The sequence below is a fragment of the Python bivittatus genome, unplaced genomic scaffold (genome assembly GCF_059951505.1).
Source record: "Python bivittatus isolate LINGU-HERP-01145 unplaced genomic scaffold, Pbiv_v1 ctg000020_np1212, whole genome shotgun sequence".
Lineage (NCBI taxonomy): Eukaryota > Metazoa > Chordata > Lepidosauria > Squamata > Pythonidae > Python > Python bivittatus.
This window is the reverse complement of record NW_028277030.1, coordinates 74336923-74355486: the sequence shown is the minus strand read 5'-3', so window position 1 is coordinate 74355486 and position 18564 is coordinate 74336923. Positions and strand designations below refer to the sequence as shown.

The following is an 18564-nucleotide window of genomic DNA, read 5'->3' as shown; positions in this document are numbered from 1 at the left end:
TACAAACATAAATTCATCATTGAGAAAATCTGTCCATGTTGCTGCTAACAGCCGACACTGACTTGATAACACATTATCTACCTACCTACCTAGTTACCCAAGTGGTTTTCTTGCAGGACAGAGACTCCAATATATTTCCTCCCCAAACTGAGATTGTTTCTCCCTAAACTCTTGTATAGCATGTGCAATATTGCAGCATGTACAACATCATGCATATTTATAAAAGGACCCCATTACAGAACCCCATGAATGTAATGAAACTATTAAATAATAAAGATGTAATTAAAAATATACAAGACCCAGAAAATGCTAACATTAATTCTTAAATTATGCTAAGCCCACAAGATATAGAAGAACATTCATATAATACATAAACAGTAATTCCATATAGTTACTACTCTAGGTTGATTACATGAGGAAGATTGGTGATCTGCTCCTTCAAGATGCCATTTAGAAACAAACATTTAACATTTAACTTGTCAGTAGACAAAGAAGAGGTTGGGTCTCATTAGGAATTGCTCACATCATCTTGATACCTACAACATGTTTCAGTACCCTTAAGCTAACTTTACTGTAATAGTAGATAATATAAAGAACTACATACTGCTTTAGGCATTCTAGTTAAGGGAATTTGGCTAGCAGAGCTGGGGTTACTAACAGTTAGCCCATCTCAAATGCTTGCTATATGATTTTTTTCGAACAATAGGCTGATTTTAAATTTGGGGGAATACGGTTACAAAAATAGTAATGATACAAAATCAAAATATGTAATACCAAGCAATAAAACAACAGCTGTGGACTAATAATCTGTTATTATTATTCATAATTTATTTCACCTTACTCTGCAGTCTGTAATTTGGTTAACTTACTTGTTCTGCAAAAACCTCAGAAGTTCAGCTCATGCTGCATAGGTTTTGCTTATTATGATTGCCTGAGATAATTAAAGATTTGCTTTATTGTGAAGGAGTTGATTTAGATGGCCTTTTAGTGCCTTTCAACCCAATTTTTTTTTCAATTAAAGTGGAATGCCATACAAATAAAAATTCATGAACTCAAAACACACTTATGAGTCCAGAACTCTCTTATAAGACAATGTTGTATTGTCAGTGGTCTGAATTCCACACAGGTTCTTGCAGATGACTGTCAAACAAGTAATATCTTTTTTTTTAACCTCATCCACCAGTTTGTGTGGGTATAACTTGCAAAGCTGATAGCAATATTCCCTTTTAGCTGTATTGTCTCAGTTGTATTGTATACAGGTTTTTTTAATATTTTGCATTTTTTTCAGTTGCCAGTTCACAATCCAGGCATCTTGTTTGACTCTTTTAACATGAAGGATTAGATTCAAACTTATTCATGAATACGAGTAAAGTCTCTCACAAGTTCCTGGTGACTTCATGGCTTTTATGGCTATAGCTGCAGATGAATTAGAATCAACCATTCTACTTTCGTTGGGTGCTGAAAAAAGCTTTTGATATGTCCAGATTACATTCATGAAGTGTTTCAAAGACTTGGGTTTCCGTTATCTTTTGTTCGCTGGATTACAATTTGATATCTCCATCCTGTGGCCAGAGTTACCACAAATGAATTTACCTCTCAACCCATTAGATTACATTATGGCACTCAACAAGAATATTCTCCGTCCCCCTTAATCTGCAGCTTGGTTCTTGAACCAGGGGCTTCTTCTATTAGACAGTCACAAGATATTAAATGTGTAGTAGCACACGATAATGAATATAAACTGTTTTTTTATGCCGATGATACTATAGCCATTCTTGATAATTATGCAATGCCATTACCAAAGGTTGTTGAAGTTATACAACAATATGGTTTATATTCTGGTTATACTATTAATTGGATTAAATCTGATTTGTTGCCTTTGGGATCTAGTGTATCTATATATTATTTATAGGGGATTAGGATTTAGAATGTGTGTAGATCCTATAAAATACCTGGGTTTACATCTTTCTCAAAGTATGTCATAGTTTGTTAATTAAATATCTCCAAATGTAGAGACAGAATTTCAGCAGATATAACTCAATGGATAAAACTCCTATTAAATATTTTTGGATAAGATTAATGTTATTAAAATGAATATTACATGGAAATTAATGCATATCTTAAGAGAGATTCCAATATTAATTCCTCTTAAATATTTCATGCAGACAGATAAGTTAATGAAAAAATGTCTATGGCACACTAGAGCTCCTAGTATATCTCTATATAAATTGTGACTACCCTATGAAGATTTAATATGCTTTAATATGACAGATTTTCAACTATATCATTAAGCTTTTATAATACCTATATATCTTTCTACAGATGAAAATCTGGCATATATTATTGGAATGAGACTTATTATCACTCTTCTCTTTGGGCCTATTTGGAGGGCAAGTGTGTAACTTCTTTAAAACCTTGGCAAGTATTAGGGTCTGAGTATTCTAAATCAGGATCTTCATTTTCTGCTTTGAAAGGTGCTAGGCATATCTGGTTATTTATAGGTAAGTAGTTACATTTGATCCTGAATCACGTAAGAAACTGATGCTGTGGTATAACTCAAACTTGAAAATAATGGGTAAGTTGTTCTGTTGAAATGCTTGGGTTAAACAAGGGATAATACTTTAAATCTGTTGATTTTTAATGCTGTTTTAAAGATTTTTGCGTTTGACTTATCACCAGTATATGCTTGGTGATATATACAAATTAAACATATATTAACTAAACAGTATGCCCTGTATGCTCTAGAAACCTCCAAGACACCTGCAATTCTAGCTTATTTAAGAGATGTGGCACTTGCCTGGAAACCAACAATTCAGTTTTATGAGGTATTAAAATGTGAAATAAAAATTAGTATCATTTATATATTTCAACTGTGGAAAGAAGGATTGGAATATCTAATTTTAGAGAATCAATGGGTTTATTCATTAAAAATGTGAAATTAACTTCCTATGATTTAAAAAATGAAAATAATTAATCAAAGATATTATGTCATGTTTATTGGAGCCCTCAAAGAGTATTTAAAAAGGAATGGACATTAGATCCTTATGTTCTTTAAGTCACATGATTTGGTCTTGTTCTGTTACAGTTTTATTTTGGCTTCAATCAGTACATATGTTAATATAATTTTGGAAAGAAATATTATTAATCTCAGTATGTTGTTTAATTATATTCCCAAAACAAGGAATTTGTCATCTAATTAAGAACATTGGCACTGTTAAGCATAGGGTATGACAAAGAGGGTGATTTTATGTCATTTGAAAGAAAGTCACTCTCCTGATTTTAAGGAATGGATCCTAGAAATGAGCTAATTATCTATTTTTGAAAAGGTTCTGTATTCTAAAAATGAGAAAATGACATGCTGTATTATATAATCTAGATGTAGTGATAAGTTTAAAAATTGAATTAATTTTCTACAGCTATTTAGACTTATTATATGATTTTTTTTTACTAATTCCTTTTTTATTACATTTAGTTTATTTTAATTACTTTATTTAGGGTTTTTTTTCTTTTTGGTGTGGATGATCTATTTAATTATTTAACAAAGAAAAAAAGATTCATAAACTTTTTGTGTTAATTAGGAAGACAGCATGAAGCTTTATTTGTGTTGATTAGGAAAACAGAGCATGAAGCTTTATTGGTAGTAGCAAATTAGCCATCATAAATGACTGTTTGGGAGTAGTAATGAAGCAATGAGCAAATCCAAGAGCTGCATTCCAGCACTGCCTGCAACAGAAGATTGTGCGCTTCAGAGGTGTACCTTAAATCAGATGGTACAGCCAATGAGTGTATCTTAGTTTGCACATATACTGCATTCACTGCTATTAATGAATTAATCTTCCCACCTTTTAATAATAATAATTATTAGATTAGATTTTTATCCCACCTCTTTTCTTATATTTGGTCAACTCAGAATGGCAAACATACCTAATACTCCTTTCTCCTCCTATTTTCCCCACAACAACCACCTTGTCAACAACCTTGCGAGGTGAGTTGGGCTGAGTGACTGGGCCCAAGTCACCCAGCCAGCTTTCATACCTAAGGGAGGCCTAGAACTCACAGTGTCCTGGTTTCTAGGCTGGCACTATCAGAGGCAAGCAGTTCCAAATGTTTGAAAAAAACATGTGGAAGTATCTAAACTATGGCGGATAACTGCCAACATTAAAAAGCAGAGCTTGCTCACCTGTAAGACTGTTGGCTTGCAGAACTGAAGAATGATCAGTGAAGCACATCATCATAAATAGGGTGACTAAATATGTGGATTAATCTGGGAAAACTGAATACTTCAAAGCACAAAATAATGATGAAAATGCCAAACACAGTACTTTGGGCTGTTTTTCCTGAAAGTATGCATAATTCTTGCTCTTTAATGCCCTTCTTTAAGGTTTTTCCATTCCCCATCTTCTATTAGTAATTTGGCACTGATAAATTAGAATGAAATGTCTCATTTATAACAAAACATAGCACTACTGAGTTTTGAGTTACTTCTGTTTGCCAATTGTTCCTATAGGAGATTCTGTATATTATCTCTCCTGCTATAGGAATCAATTATTATAATCTTTTACTGTCTTTTCCCTCAAATTATATCTTACATCTTTTTATTAATGTCCTTGTTTGGAGAATTAAGCTGAACTGAATGACAGATTATAATTTTTCTAAATAAGAAAATAAGTATCAGCTAATCATATGACATCAAAAGACTGAATTAATTGATTCATTGGTTGAACAGTCAACATTAACTACCTGTTGTTGTCCATAAAAGAAGCCAGAGGTCATTCTATCATTATCTGAACAATTGCATTTGATATTATGATGCATTACTCACTGGGTCAGGTTCCCCTTTTGATACTAAATAATCAAGCAGGAGTCAATGCAAACTAAAGTTAAGGAGGCAATCCCATCCATTAAGAAGCACTCTTCCTTTCAAAATGTAAGAGTTTGCCAATCATGCCTATAGAATTGTATAAGAAAGCTATATTCAGACCATCAAATGCACAGGCACTTACTGATAAAAGGTATACTTACGCTGCATTAAACATGAGCGACTCATCATTCAAAGATAATTGAATGAGCAAGTGAGTGGACAAAAGTCAGTCAGCTAAAGTTTCTGGCAGCATTCAAAGCTAAAGAATTTTCAAGAGATTAACACGAAATGGTTTCCTGTAATTTTGTCATAGCAGATATTCTTCAATACAGATCATTTTTACATGCAGATGTTCCATCATATAGTTACTGTATCATTCTATAAAATGGAAAAGTAGGGAAAAATAGGTTAGATTTAAGTCTTAAATGATCTGAAAAATCAGCACGGCCAGACTTGTTGTCAGCTCTAGCAAGTGTCCTCTTGTGAAAATGATTGTAAAGGAAGTGGTGTTCTCTAGGTATGTAAACTGGAATGGGAAAATAGCCATTTGAAACAGAGCCTTGTTCTGCCCCAAGTGCCTCTTAGTCTGTCTGTTACTTCAGACCCTCAACTAAGGTATCCTGCTTACCTCTGGTTTTTCCCATGCATAGTAATGACTGTGACCGATCCCCCTCCCAGCTGCTTCAATCCTATAATCCCCTGGTGCTTAGCCAAGCTTGAATGCAGATTGATCCCAGGTGATCCCAGAGGGCTCTGCATGCACCAGATATCCTGGGATCCTCCCTCATTAAGATGCAATCACCAGGGCTCAACAGCTGTGATGCCAACTAAGCTCCTTCTTTTTTTAACCTTATCATTCCTTGTCACTTTTATGCTCCTTATGATTTCATCATTTCATCTCCCTCTAAAACTAGCATCTGCTCTGAATTGAAAGGAACTTCATTTACATTTATACTTTACTGTGAGCTAACCCTTGTAAATTGCCCTTAGTACCGAATAATAGACTTGTTTTGGACTGCAAAGTAATCCACTTGGATGATATGAGTGAATATGCTCTGATTAGTAAGATTTCAGATTTCAGAGCCATATTCCCACTTAACTATTTTGACCTCAAGGTGCAGCAGAAAGGCAAATATTCATTTATTTGTTTGTTTGTTCATTCAAATTTATATTCAGCCTTTCATTCAGGAGGTCAAGCAGAGCTTAGTCTTCCTATTTTTCCCAGAACAACCATATTGTAGGGTAAGCTGGGCTAAAAGACTGACCCAAAGTCACCCAGTGAGCTTCCACGGCTGAAGGTGAACTCAAACCTGGGTCCCTCTGCACCTAGTGCAATTCCTTAACCACTGCACCACCCTGCTGCTCCTTCCGAAGATCCTTTTGATTCAGAGCAGATGCTGGTTGCAGAGGGAGAGGAGATGCCCTTTAGGCAGAAACAGGCCTCCTTCTCTATGTCACCTTATAGCAGGCCTGCACAACTACAGCCTGCCAAGCAACCTTGTGCAGCCTGTGAGCGTTTTCTGAAAAATAATCTGCTGTCGCCAAATGTTGCTGCTGCCAGGAAGGATCTGCTGCCAAGTGCCTCCAAGGCCTCCCAGACACTGCAAGCTCCATCACCGCTGCTGCGCCACGAGCCACCAAACAGGTAGTTGGTGTGCCAGCTATTCCTTTGTTGCCCTTGATTATTGTTAAGGTATTAATCTGCCCCTTTCCCCTCTACAACTTGGGCAGGATTGCCTTATAAAAGTTAAATGTATCCACTAGCTGCTACTGGGATAGGGGGGTTTTTTGGGGCAGGGTGCCTTCAAGTCAGTCCTGATTCCTGGTGGCTGTCTGGACCTTGCATTTTTCTTGGCAAGGTTTTTTAGAAGTGGTTGGCCCTTCCCTTCTTCCTAGGGCTGAGAGTGTGTGACTGGCCCAAGGTCATCCAGCTGGGTTCATGCCAGTCTAGTTCATAGGACTAGAACTCATGGTCTCCCAGTTTCTAGCCTGGTGCTTTAACCTCTACACCCAACTAGCCCTTACTGGCATAGCAGACATGAGCCACTATACAACAAGGCTTCCTATACTGCTACTTTTTATGACACACAAACTTCCAAACAGCAATTTTGCTGCCAGTCTTTTCCCATGCCTCAGTTGACAGCAAACAATTTGTGTTTTCTTTTGTTTCTTGTCAGCTGGATTTCAACATCTATCTATGGGCTGGGCTGGTATATCCATCAACTAAAAGCCTTTTTGACATTGAGTGGCATACAGATATGCAGTTATAAGTAGAATAAATCACAACTGGCTCTATTTTTACCCCGTGTTTAGCTATAAACGCTGATCTACAAATCAGAATTGCTGACTTCACACAAAACACTAACCCTAATCCAAGCCAAGCACACTATAGTTTAGCACAATATGGGAATCTGATCTGTGTGTCTCTTAGGGGCAGAAAAGTATAGAACAAAAGGTGTCCCTACTGCATGTAGTATAATACTCAACACATATCAGAGCCAGTGTGGTTTGGTGGCTAAGGTGCTGGCCTAGAAGCCAGGAGAACATGCATTCTAGGTCCCCATAGACATGAAAACTGGTTGAGTGGCTTTGGGCCAGTCACTTTCTCTCAGCCCAACCCATCCCACAGGGTTAATATGGGGAAGATAGGAGGTGGGAAAAGCACATTCATCACTGTGAGTTGCACAAAATAAAGGTGAGATACAACAACGGAGGAGGAGGAGAAGAAGGAAAAGGAGAAGGAGAAGGAGAAGGAGACACACTGGGGTCACAATGAATGCCACTATGAGGAGCAGTCTACAGCCCAAATGCCACAACAATAAGTATCCCCCCCCAAAAAAGTTGGTTAGGATCCAATAGCTAAAGGAAAAAAGAGTTCAAGAAAGTTGGACAAACTTGAAAACTTAAATACTTAAAACCCTCACAATTACCAAAACTGTAGAAAAACGGTGAAGGTAATCTAAAGAACCCAATGTAGCTGTTCTAATGAGCTAAGCTGTGACATGTACTAGACATGGAAGAAGGGACATATAATCAAAGAGGAGTCAATAGTATAGATTAAATGTACAGGAATGATATCAGAAAGACTAAGGCTTCAGATGTGCTAAACATCAATATAACCTCCACTTTCAAGAGATCAAAGGATGCAAAATAATAATAAAAAATTATAGACACCCAACTCTAATGGACTCTGGGTGATGTACATTACCCTCCAAAATTCATAAAATCAGATAAAACAAAACCACACAAACAGCCCAAACTAAAACAATCTGAAAACAGCACAAATCAAACAAAACAGTGCCCCCCAAGGCCAGGTCTTGAGAGCTTTTCAGAACCCCAGGAAAGAAGGTGCATCCTTATTTCGGGGGGGGGGGGATGCTGTTCCAGAGGGTGGGGCAGCAACAGAGAAAGCACTTCCTCAGTCCTGCAAGATAACGTTTAATAGAGGAGACCTGGAGTGCATCCACTGTGTCGAAACATGTCAGGGAGAAACAACTGGAGACAAACCGTCCCTCAGATATCCAGGCCCTATGCCATACATGGTAATAACCAGGACCTTGCATTGCACTTGGAAGCCGACTGGCAACCAATGCAGCTCACATAGCAGTGGTGACACACGAGCATGCCAACAGGTGCCCATTACTGCTTGCGCCACTGCATCATAAGACAGTTACATCTTTCTTTTGACAGCTGAGGACAACCTGTATGCTTAAGACAATGGTCATCATTTAAAGTTAAATGAATAAATAAAACAGAGGGAGAAATTAAAACTAGATTAACAAGACACCTGAAGTGAAGCTTTCTGCAGTCTGCTTTGTCAAACATCCATTCAAAATCCCACACATTTTAGGAAAGCTGTCCATACAATTCCTGAAATGCTTAGATGCTAATTTTTACCAGACTTGCATTTATTGGACTTATATATCATTCACCAGGTTTTTTATTATCTTAGAGAAAATTAATATGAAATGTTAAAAGAAGGGCAGGCATTAAACCACAATAAGAGAACAGTATAAAAAAAAGCTGAGAGCCAGTTGTACAGTCAAGAAGGATCACATGAAAATGGCAGATAAAGAGAAAGGAGGCTTATATCACAATCTTATACAACGGTAGTAATAAGTGAGACAGTCTGGAGTAGCGTTTAAGGCACCAGGCCTAGAAACCGGGAGACCATGGGCACGAAGCCAGTTGGGTGCCCTTGGGCCAGTCCCTCGCTCTCAGGCCTAGGAAGAAGGCAAGGGCAAACCACTTCTGAAATCTTGCCAAGAAAACTGCAGGGTCTCGTCCAGGCAGTCAACCCGGACTCGAAGGCACAGATGTAGTACTGTTAAGTCCTACCAGGTAAGTGTGACCAGATGGCATTTTTCTTTCCCTCCCATATCTAAATGGCGGTGTGAACTTGTCAATCAATCCCACCGCCTGTCCTGTCGAGGGGGGCACCTGAACGAGTCTGCGGCCTGAGGCAAGCGACTATCTCACAAGCCTCTGTGACCAAACCCGTGTCTTGCACAGCCACGCAAGAGCAGGGAGAACCAGAAGGGCAGAACTCAGAGCCTCCCGGGCGGAAGCAGCCGGTCTGGTAGGCACGTGACGCGGCACCACGTGACGCGGCGGCAGAGGCGGGGGGGGGAAACAGTCGGAAGTTCGCCCCGAGCTCTCATGTCCGCGCCGGCCGGGTCCCCGCTTCCCCGGCGGGGGCTTTCTCGCCTCCTGCTGCTGCTGCCGCTGCTCATCTTCCTCCAGCTCCCCTCGCGGGGACGGGCTGGTCGCTACGATCCCACCTGGGAGTCGCTGGATTCCCGGCCGCTGCCGCCCTGGTTCGATGAAGCCAAGTTTGGGGTTTTCATCCACTGGGGCGTTTTTTCCGTGCCAAGCTTCGGCAGCGAGTGGTTTTGGTGAGGTTCCCTCTGCCAGCTCTGCCACCTGCTTCCTCTGTCCTCTCCTCCCTGTTTTACTGTCCGCCTGGGGAACTCGCAACTAGTAGCGCGTGGTTTAGGACCCTTCGCTGCTGCGAAGATGGGCGTAGATGAAGAGGGCTCGAGTTGCTCTTAATCTCATTGCGAAATTGCTTTGTGGGCGTGATGTGAGGGTCCTGCACGCTCCAAAGCACTTGCCCTCTTCTAATCCTGACCCGAAGCACTACGGAGCTCTATTATCTGTCTGTCTGTCTGTCTTTGGATGTTTGGAAATCATCGGTGTAGCAGAACACTTTGCAGACTCAGGGAGGGGCACCCACAGGCATTATATCGCCTATCCCCGTGTGAAAATCTTGAACAGCAGGATTTCCCTTCACCCATTATTTTTTATAGCTAACATTCTCAACTGCTCCTTATTTTTTGGCCCTTGGAGAACTGTGCCATTCTTAATTCTCATTATGCAACTTTGCTTCTGTTTTTTTTTTTAATTAAAATGTTAGTGTGTGTGTGTCAGGGAAGCCCCATATGTATGCAGAAATGCCTGCCTATAACCTAATTTTGCTGCTGTACTCATAGGGATAAATCACAAAGTTAATTTTGAAATATAGTTTATGGGATAATTTGTAGGGTTAAGATGTGGACAACTCACTATGAACCCTGAAAGTGGGTCAAAGAGGCAGAGCTGGAGGTCAACTGAGGCCCATTAACAAGCAAGGCTCTGCTGCCCAGAACCTTTTCTTATCCAGACAAAGGGCTTTTCTTGCCTTCTACTCTTTATTCCCTGCTCTTAACCACCCTGCCACCTTGCTGTCAAAACAGGCATAGTTTAGATCAGCAATAAAGTCAATTTCTTCTGTAGTTTGTATCCTTGAGGAATTACTATCATAGCAGGTTGGCTCTACATGGGGTCTGGAAAACAGTCTGGTCCAGAATGCAGTGGCACATGCAGTTTGGGGTGGATCAGTATTTGGCCATGTGACACCACTGTTGTGCAAGATGCACTGGCTTCCAGTAGACTTCCAGGTGCAATTTAAGGTGCTGGTTATCACCTTTAAAATCCTGCATGGCATAGGGCCATAGGACCACCCATCTCCAATGGTTTCAGCCCATTTCACCAGATCCAGCAGCCTGGGCATGTTGCAGGTCCTTTCTCTAAAAAATGTCCTCTATGGGACCCAGGAGACATGCCTTCTTTGTTGCAGCACCTGTCCTGTGGAACACCTCCCCCCCCCCCCGGAGAGCTGGATGGCCCTGATCCTATTGGCCTTCTGGAAGATTGTGAAGACCCAGCTTTTCCCTCAGGCGTTGATAGATTGACTGTGTGCCATCAAGTCAGTATTGTCTCTTAGCAACCACATAGATAAATTTTCCCTATGATGATCTGTCCTTAACCTGGTCTTTCAGGTCTTCCAATATGCACTCATCACCACTGTGACTGAGTCCACCCCGTTTGCTGCTGGTCATCCTCTTCTCTTTCCTTCCGTCTTTCCTAGCATCTTTCCCCAGTGTTTTGGGGAAAGTTGGCAAATTGGACCACATTATACTCTGCTTACCCCAAACTTTGGATTTTTATATTTAGAATGTAAAACTATGTTTCCAGACTTATGGGGATTGTCAAGTTTTGAATCTGATTCTTTTAGAGAATGCATCCTGAGATTATCAGAAAATCTAATTTAAATACTGGATTCTGCACTTGCATAAAACCTGCTCACATGGTAGTATGTTCAGGATATCTGTAAGAATTTGCTCCAGCCTATCTTTATTACTACTTCTGTCACTGTATGCAGATACTGTGGGATGTTATTCCTTTGCAGGTGGTATTGGCAAAAAGAAAAGAAGGAACCTTATGTAACTTTTATGAAGGAAAACTACCCTCCTGGATTCACTTATGAAGACTTTGGCCCTTTGTTTACAGCTGAGTTCTTTGACGCCAACCAGTGGGCAGACATCTTGAATGCTTCAGGTGCCAGATATGTTGTCTTGACTTCAAAACATCATGAAGGTAAAGTGACAATACTTCTTTTGGATCTCAGTGCCTCAATTTAGTTATTTTAACCGATGAAAGGCTTGGGTGAGGCATCCTCATTATATTCTAAATAAAAAGAAGAAGATGACTGAAATTAATGCTTATAATGGCTGGGTTGACATAGGATGCTAAGCCAGGAGGAGGAGGAGGAGGAGGAGGAGGAGGATGCAATAGAACAAGCCAGGCAGCAGCAGGTAGCAGAAGTAGCTGGCCAGATCTTAGAAGCTAAGTAGAGTTGGCTCTGGTTGATATTTGGATACAGGATTGCTGGAGAATCTCAGGAAGTCAAAAAAATTCATGGAAGAAAGGAATGGTAAACCGTTTCTGTAAAAAAATGCCAAAAAGGAGGATTCCAGCTCAACTTAGGGGTGCCTTTACATCCTTTAATAGAAAAAGCCAGAATGGCCCGGTTTGCGTGATAAGTTGTAAAGGTTAGGCCAAAAATAAGGAAATTGTGTGGCTCATTATGATGTATGAACAATTAGTCACTTATATCCTACGCTTTCTCCAAAGAGGACACTGCAGAGAGGGTTGACCTTTGTGAAATAATATACGCCTAGTGGTCCTGTGTTATCTAGGGATAACTTGTATCAGTACCCAAACTTAGATCATCTTTTTGAAAGTCTGCTGCCTTATACAATGCATAGTCTCATTAGTCTTACTTCAGGAAATAACGAAGTGGCATACAGAAATGCAAAACAAAGGCTTCCAAAATATATACAATAGTTTTTTCCTAACCATTTTCTTTCTTTGATCAGGTTTTACTCTGTGGAAGTCTAAATATTCTTGGGCTTGGAACAGTGTTGATATAGGACCAAAACGGGACCTCGTGGCTGAGTTAGCATCATCCATTAGAAAGCGGACAAGCTTACGTTTTGGACTATATCACTCATTGTTTGAATGGTTCAATCCTCTCTTCCTTGATGATGCCGATAGCATATTCAAGAAACAACAGTTTCCAAATGCCAAAACTCTCCCAGAGCTCTATGAGATTGTGAAGCAGTATCATCCGGAGATTCTGTGGTCAGATGGCAATGGGAATGCCCCAGATACTTACTGGAACAGCACTGGCTTCCTGGCATGGCTTTATAATGAGAGGTGTGTCTTATTTTCATATTGAAATAATGCATTTTGCCTAAATATTTAGAAGGAAATTATGCCCTAATCATAATATGTTGTATAACTGATTGTTTTAAGCTGCAGTCCTGTTCACATTGCTGCCTTATTTTTTAATATAGCTAGGATTAGGGTAATACTACTAAAAGAAGCAATTGGGCACTATGATCTAAAACGATATCTTGATGGAGAGAGAGAATTTAGAGAATTTAGCATTTCTTCTACATGGCTTAGGAATACTTCTTGTGTCCATCCAATGACTGCCAGCTTTGGAGAATGTTGGTGTATGAAAGTCTTTGCCTTGGCCCTCTCTTTACAATACTGCCACAGAGTATAATCTCTGAGTTACTTGCATAGTTTGTACTGTTAGTAATAGGTTAGAGTAGCTCCCCTGGTGCTGATGTTAAACAATACTTTTTGGCACCAGTTAAAGCCTTATCTTCCCAGCCATTTAAATTTCTTTTAGAACTTCATGCAATTGGTTTTGTTGCTGGTTTACTGTGCTTTTATGTATTGCGTTTTATTACTGCTGTGCTTTTATTCCTATTCTTGCTGCTGCATTTTATCCTAGTGTTATGATGCTATTTTTTTCATGATTTTCTTTATTTGGCATTTTATGTTCTCAATCTGTACTGGCCAGAGAAATTCAGATCTAGGATGAATTAAAAGTTTAATGCATAACTCCCTCCTTTCCTCCAGCCTGCTTAAAGTCAGAAAAGATTTCAGAGATTTAATCCAGAGCCTGTTGGGAACTGCTGCTTAAATACATCATAATGGTGCAGCTCCTGCATTCTGCTTTCCACCTTCCGCAAACATTGTTCTTTGTATTTGCTGCCACGCATTCTAAAATACCTCTTGCAAAGGATTTGCAGTCCCATTGCGTTAGGCATGTTTATGTTAACCTATCTTATCTGTAATTTGGTGTTTAATTATCTTGTGTTAAAAACATCTGCAATGTTTTTACAAATGCCCCCCCCCAAAACCAAGTATCAAATAATCAAGAGAACTGGCACTTTTTCAAGACTGATGCAGAAGCAATGGATTTAGAGCTGGCATTATAAAATTTCTAACCCAGAAATACATAATTGCTTTGATAAACTGTTATGTTTTCTGGAAATGTGTAAGAATACTTCTAGGTAGCTAGGAGTATTTTACTTGGCAGAGAATTTCAGAATGGCAAATTGCTTGTGTTACGTTCTTCTGTGCCCCTTGTTAAAATAAAGCATGCGTATGATTATGGATATTGTACTCTGAAGATTTTAACTATGGAATCCTCATGTGTGTAAGAAGCTTGCTCTAATGATTATGTCCCTTTGAACAGTACTTTGGCTTGAAGAAAGGCAAGGGCCAGGACTAGTGGTGTAACCACAGCCCCCAGCATCTCCCACCATTGCCAGGGAGCTGAGGTGATAGCAGGTTACAATTCAGCCATCTGGCAGGTCACAGATTTCTGCCTCAGGTCCAGTGGTGTCCACAGGCTCAGGCCACAGTTCTGCAGTGTTCTGCAAGTTCCACCTCTCGGGGAAGATGTGCAACATCACAAAGCATGTAGAAAAGGAGAGGGGTTTGCATCAGTGTGATGCTGCTTATGTCATTTTGTGCTCCTTCTCCCCTTCCCCACAGACATTACTGCTCTGCTCTGCTCTGCTCTGCTCTAAAGCACCAATAGATAGCAAGGAAGAAAGAATTAGACTATAGCAATAGTGTCATGCATTTAATTTTTGAAAATTCTGAAATTCAAAAAATTTATCTGATATGTGCAGATTCAGGGAAAAAATAATGTTAAATCTGAATAGGGACAATTTTAAGATTTTACCTAATTGTTAAAGACATGATTACAATGAAACCTTGATTTTCCAGACCTCAGTGCAACAGGCTTTGCATGCAAATGACATTGTGCAAATGCCAGTTTGTGTTATTTGTGTGATGACATTATTTAAATAATGCAGATTATGTCATTTGTATTAGTTTGTATAATGGCATCATAGAAATGACATAATTTGTGTCATTTGCAGCATAATAGAGTCACGTTTTATGAGATGGGCAGCATATAAATACAGGTAGTCCCCGGGTTACGACCATTCATTCAGCAACTATTCAAAGTTATGATGGCGCTGAATGAATGGTATTTACAACTGGTCTTCAGAATTCTGGCCATTGCAACATCCCCGTGGTCATGTGATTGCAATTTCACACTTTCCCTCCCACCTTCCCACAAGTAAAGTCAATGGCAGGAAGTTGCAATCATATGAGGTCCTCGCTTAATGCCCCATGTGGTTCTCAGGTTACAACGTAACAGGGACTGCCAGAATTGCCATCACTAAGTGACATAGTTGTGTGATATCACACTTTACGACCGCATTGCTTAGCAGTGGAAATTCAGTTCCTAATCGCCATCATAACCCAAGGACTACCTATATGATTGAGAGAGAGAGAGAGATGACTGGACCTTTGGGAATAATGGACCTATTCTTTTTTTAGTTCAGTTGAAGAAAATTTCCCTGTATTCTGCTTTTCCTCTGGAGCTTATTTCTTATATTCAATGAAGAAACATCCCTGTATCTGCTTCTCTAGATTGCAGGCACCATATACCAACAACGTGTTTTAATTTTTCAGCCCTGTTCGGAACACAGTTGTAACAAATGATCGCTGGGGAACTGGCACAATTTGCAAACATGGAGGTTATTTCACTTGTGCAGATCGATACAGCCCTAAACATCTTTTGTCCCACAAGTGGGAGAACTGTATGACAATTGACAAAAAGTCATGGGGATACCGAAGGAATGCCCAATTAAGTGATTATCTGACTATTGAAGAACTCATAAAGGTAAGGCAAGTCGAAATGGAACCTGTAATTATATGGGAACTGCCAGTTCTTACTTTTTCAGCAAACATTAATAGCTTATTTCAAAAATGTAATAAAAGGTTATATTTTTGTTAGAATAACAAGTTAAACTTACAGAAGACCTCATCATCCTGATGCAAAACCTATACACAAGTCAGGAAGCAACAATATGGACAGAACATGGTGAAATGGACTGGCTGCAAGTTGGCAAAGGAGTGAGACAAGGCTGTATCTCTCCTTATTTAGTCAACCTATATGCTGAATACATATTAAGGGTAGCTGGATTGGAAGAAAATGAACATGGTTTTAAAATTGGAGGAAGAAATATTGCTAACCTGTGCCATGCTGATGACACTACTCTGATAGCTGAAAACACAAAGGATCTGCAAGCTGTAGTAATAAAAGTCAAGAGCACAGTGAAAAAATGAGATTAAAATTAAATATAAAGACAATGGGTATAGAACCAGCCTTAGAACTGACAGTGAAGATAGTGGATAGCGTTTGGCTTTTAGGATCAATTATCAACTGTTCAGGAACCAGCAGAAATAAGTTGCAGATCAGCATTTGGTAGGGTAGTAATGAAGGCCTTGGAAAATATATTCACATGCTGGAATGTGTGTATATCTGCAATTATCAGAATGTGCAGGCAGTGGTTTTCTCCGTGAAACTCTATGGAACCGAAAATTGTAATTTGAAGAAGTAGGCTAGAAAGAGTATTGACACTTTTGAATTTTGGTGTTGGGGAAGACTCCTAAGAATTCTGTGGTTAGTCAAGAGAACAAACAAATGGATCATCAAAAAATTAACCCAGATTTCCCACTTGAAGCACAAATCACCAGCCTCAGATGGTCATATTTGTCAAAGACGTAGCCCTCTAGAAAAGTCTATAATGCTGGGAAAGGTGGAAGGAAAGAGGAGCAAAGGATGACCAGCAGTAAGGTAGATGAGTTCATTTATTGATGGGTGCACCATCGGAAGACCTGAAGGACCAGGTTGAGGACAGATTAACCTGGATAAAATCTATTTATGTGGTCAATAAGAGCCAACACTGATTGCATGGCACATAAACTAATTAACCCTATAATTTGTTATCCTAGGTGTTGCAAAAAGCATTTAAATGGGAACATCTCCCATCTTTTCACTCTCTTCTCATCTCTTTTCCCCAATTTCTCTCCACATTTCCTCCTTCTGTTTTGGTTTGTTTCTTTGATTTGCATGAGAAATCTTGCAAATATAGGATATAGTTACTATGCAAGCTAGTTCAAACACATTCTCCTGTTGTCATCCTGTTATAAAACTTGATAAGCCAGAATATTATGCAATCAGTTTTCTCAAATACAAAGAGAAACAAGAATATGCTCAGCCAGTTTTTGCTGGCTAATTCCCAGAGAGCATCCACAGCCATTCAAGATTCTGATTTTTTAAATCAATCATGTCCTAGATCTATATGTTCATGCATTGCACTAAACCATAAAACATGGTTCAAAAATTACAGTCACTTGGTTCATAAAAACACACTAAATAAGCATAAATTGGCTTAGCTCAATGTGCGTATCACCTCTGTTTGTATAAAGCTCTATGGTTTAAAGTGCTGCACTAGAAATTTGCTTTATGTTCAGTCATCAGGTCAATCTCCATAAGAAACAAAGTTCTCTCAGCAGAAACCTTGTGGTTATTAAACAGTTTCTTTGAGCAATTTGGCAGTACATTATAGTGTTCTAGAAGGAACTATTCATAATCCTGAATATGTTATTCTGTAACTTCATAATTTCAGCATAGGAAAGAAGCTGTACAAATGCTTAAAAATAATAAGTTGTTTTACCAATGTACTGTTTTTATGAATTCAGTGAATTTTAAACAGCTCATAGGGTTGGGAAGATGTATTTCTAGGAAGAGAGGTACTGAAAATAATTTGCTACTTGTATATCCCCTAGAATATAGACCTGATGCTTCGGTCAAATGAGCAAAAGGAAACACCACAAACTAAGAGAAACTTGACTTATTAGGAAGATGAACAGAGCTGGCCAATGCCATGCGTAGGGCAAAAGATCACCATGTAAAGTACTGAGCAGGATGTTGATGAGGTCCTAAATAAGAAATGATTCAGAGAACTGGCAACTCCATTTGATTAGCTCTACTTTGCTTCAACCTACAGCAGTGCACTGGAAGCATTATAACAGAAATATTAATTTAGACTGAAAAACTGAAATAGGTGTTTTGAATTTTGGAATCCTGTATTGAGAGTTTTCCTAAATCGTTTCAGCAACTTGTAGAGACAGTATCATGTGGAGGAAATCTTTTGATGAATATTGGGCCCACCCATGACGGTCGCATTCCTGTTGTATTTGAAGAGCGCCTGAAGCAAATGGGGACTTGGCTGGCACTGAATGGTGATGCTATTTTCAGCACTAAACCTTGGAGAGCCCAGAATGATAGTATGACACCAGGAGTCTGGTAAATTCATGAGATTAGTGATCTTGGTAATATTAAAATAACTAAGTATTCTTATACAAATTTAAACTCGACAAGATTTACTTGTGAGTAACATAAGTCTTATGCTGCAATCCTACTCGTGGGGGTTTATTGTTAAAGATGTGTAAGATTGCGCGTGAATATTTATATTTTGGTGACTGCAGAAGAGAACGGAAAGCAAAATAGATGCTCAGCTGAAGATGAGAAGTTATAATTTCTTATTATTCACATTTGGTTTGGCTTTGAACATATATAATACTTGTTGCTTAGTGCTTCATTAGTTGAAACATCTCTGAAGACATTATCTGCCAGATAACATATTTAAACT

At 39.2% G+C, this 18564-nt stretch overlaps 1 protein-coding gene across 3 annotated transcripts in view; it reads left to right on the top strand.

Moving 5' to 3' along the window:
- Positions 1-9366: 9366 nt before the first annotated feature.
- The window catches only part of FUCA2 (alpha-L-fucosidase 2), a 16119-nt gene continuing 6921 nt past the window's right edge, over positions 9367-18564 (top strand). For 2 of the 3 annotated variants that reach the window (XR_015796340.1, XM_007422909.3), the window contains exons 1-5: positions 9370-9756; positions 11592-11779; positions 12562-12901; positions 15536-15746; positions 18028-18218. Coding sequence is in view for 2 of the 3 variants with exons in the window: in XM_007422909.3 (XP_007422971.1) it covers positions 9521-9756; positions 11592-11779; positions 12562-12901; positions 15536-15746; positions 18028-18218 (1166 nt within the window). In the remaining variant the exon portion in view is untranslated. Of the gene's footprint in view, positions 9757-11591; positions 11780-12561; positions 12902-15535; positions 15747-18027; positions 18219-18564 lie in introns of all 3 variants that reach the window. The other variant, XM_088141611.1, reaches the window with a different exon arrangement.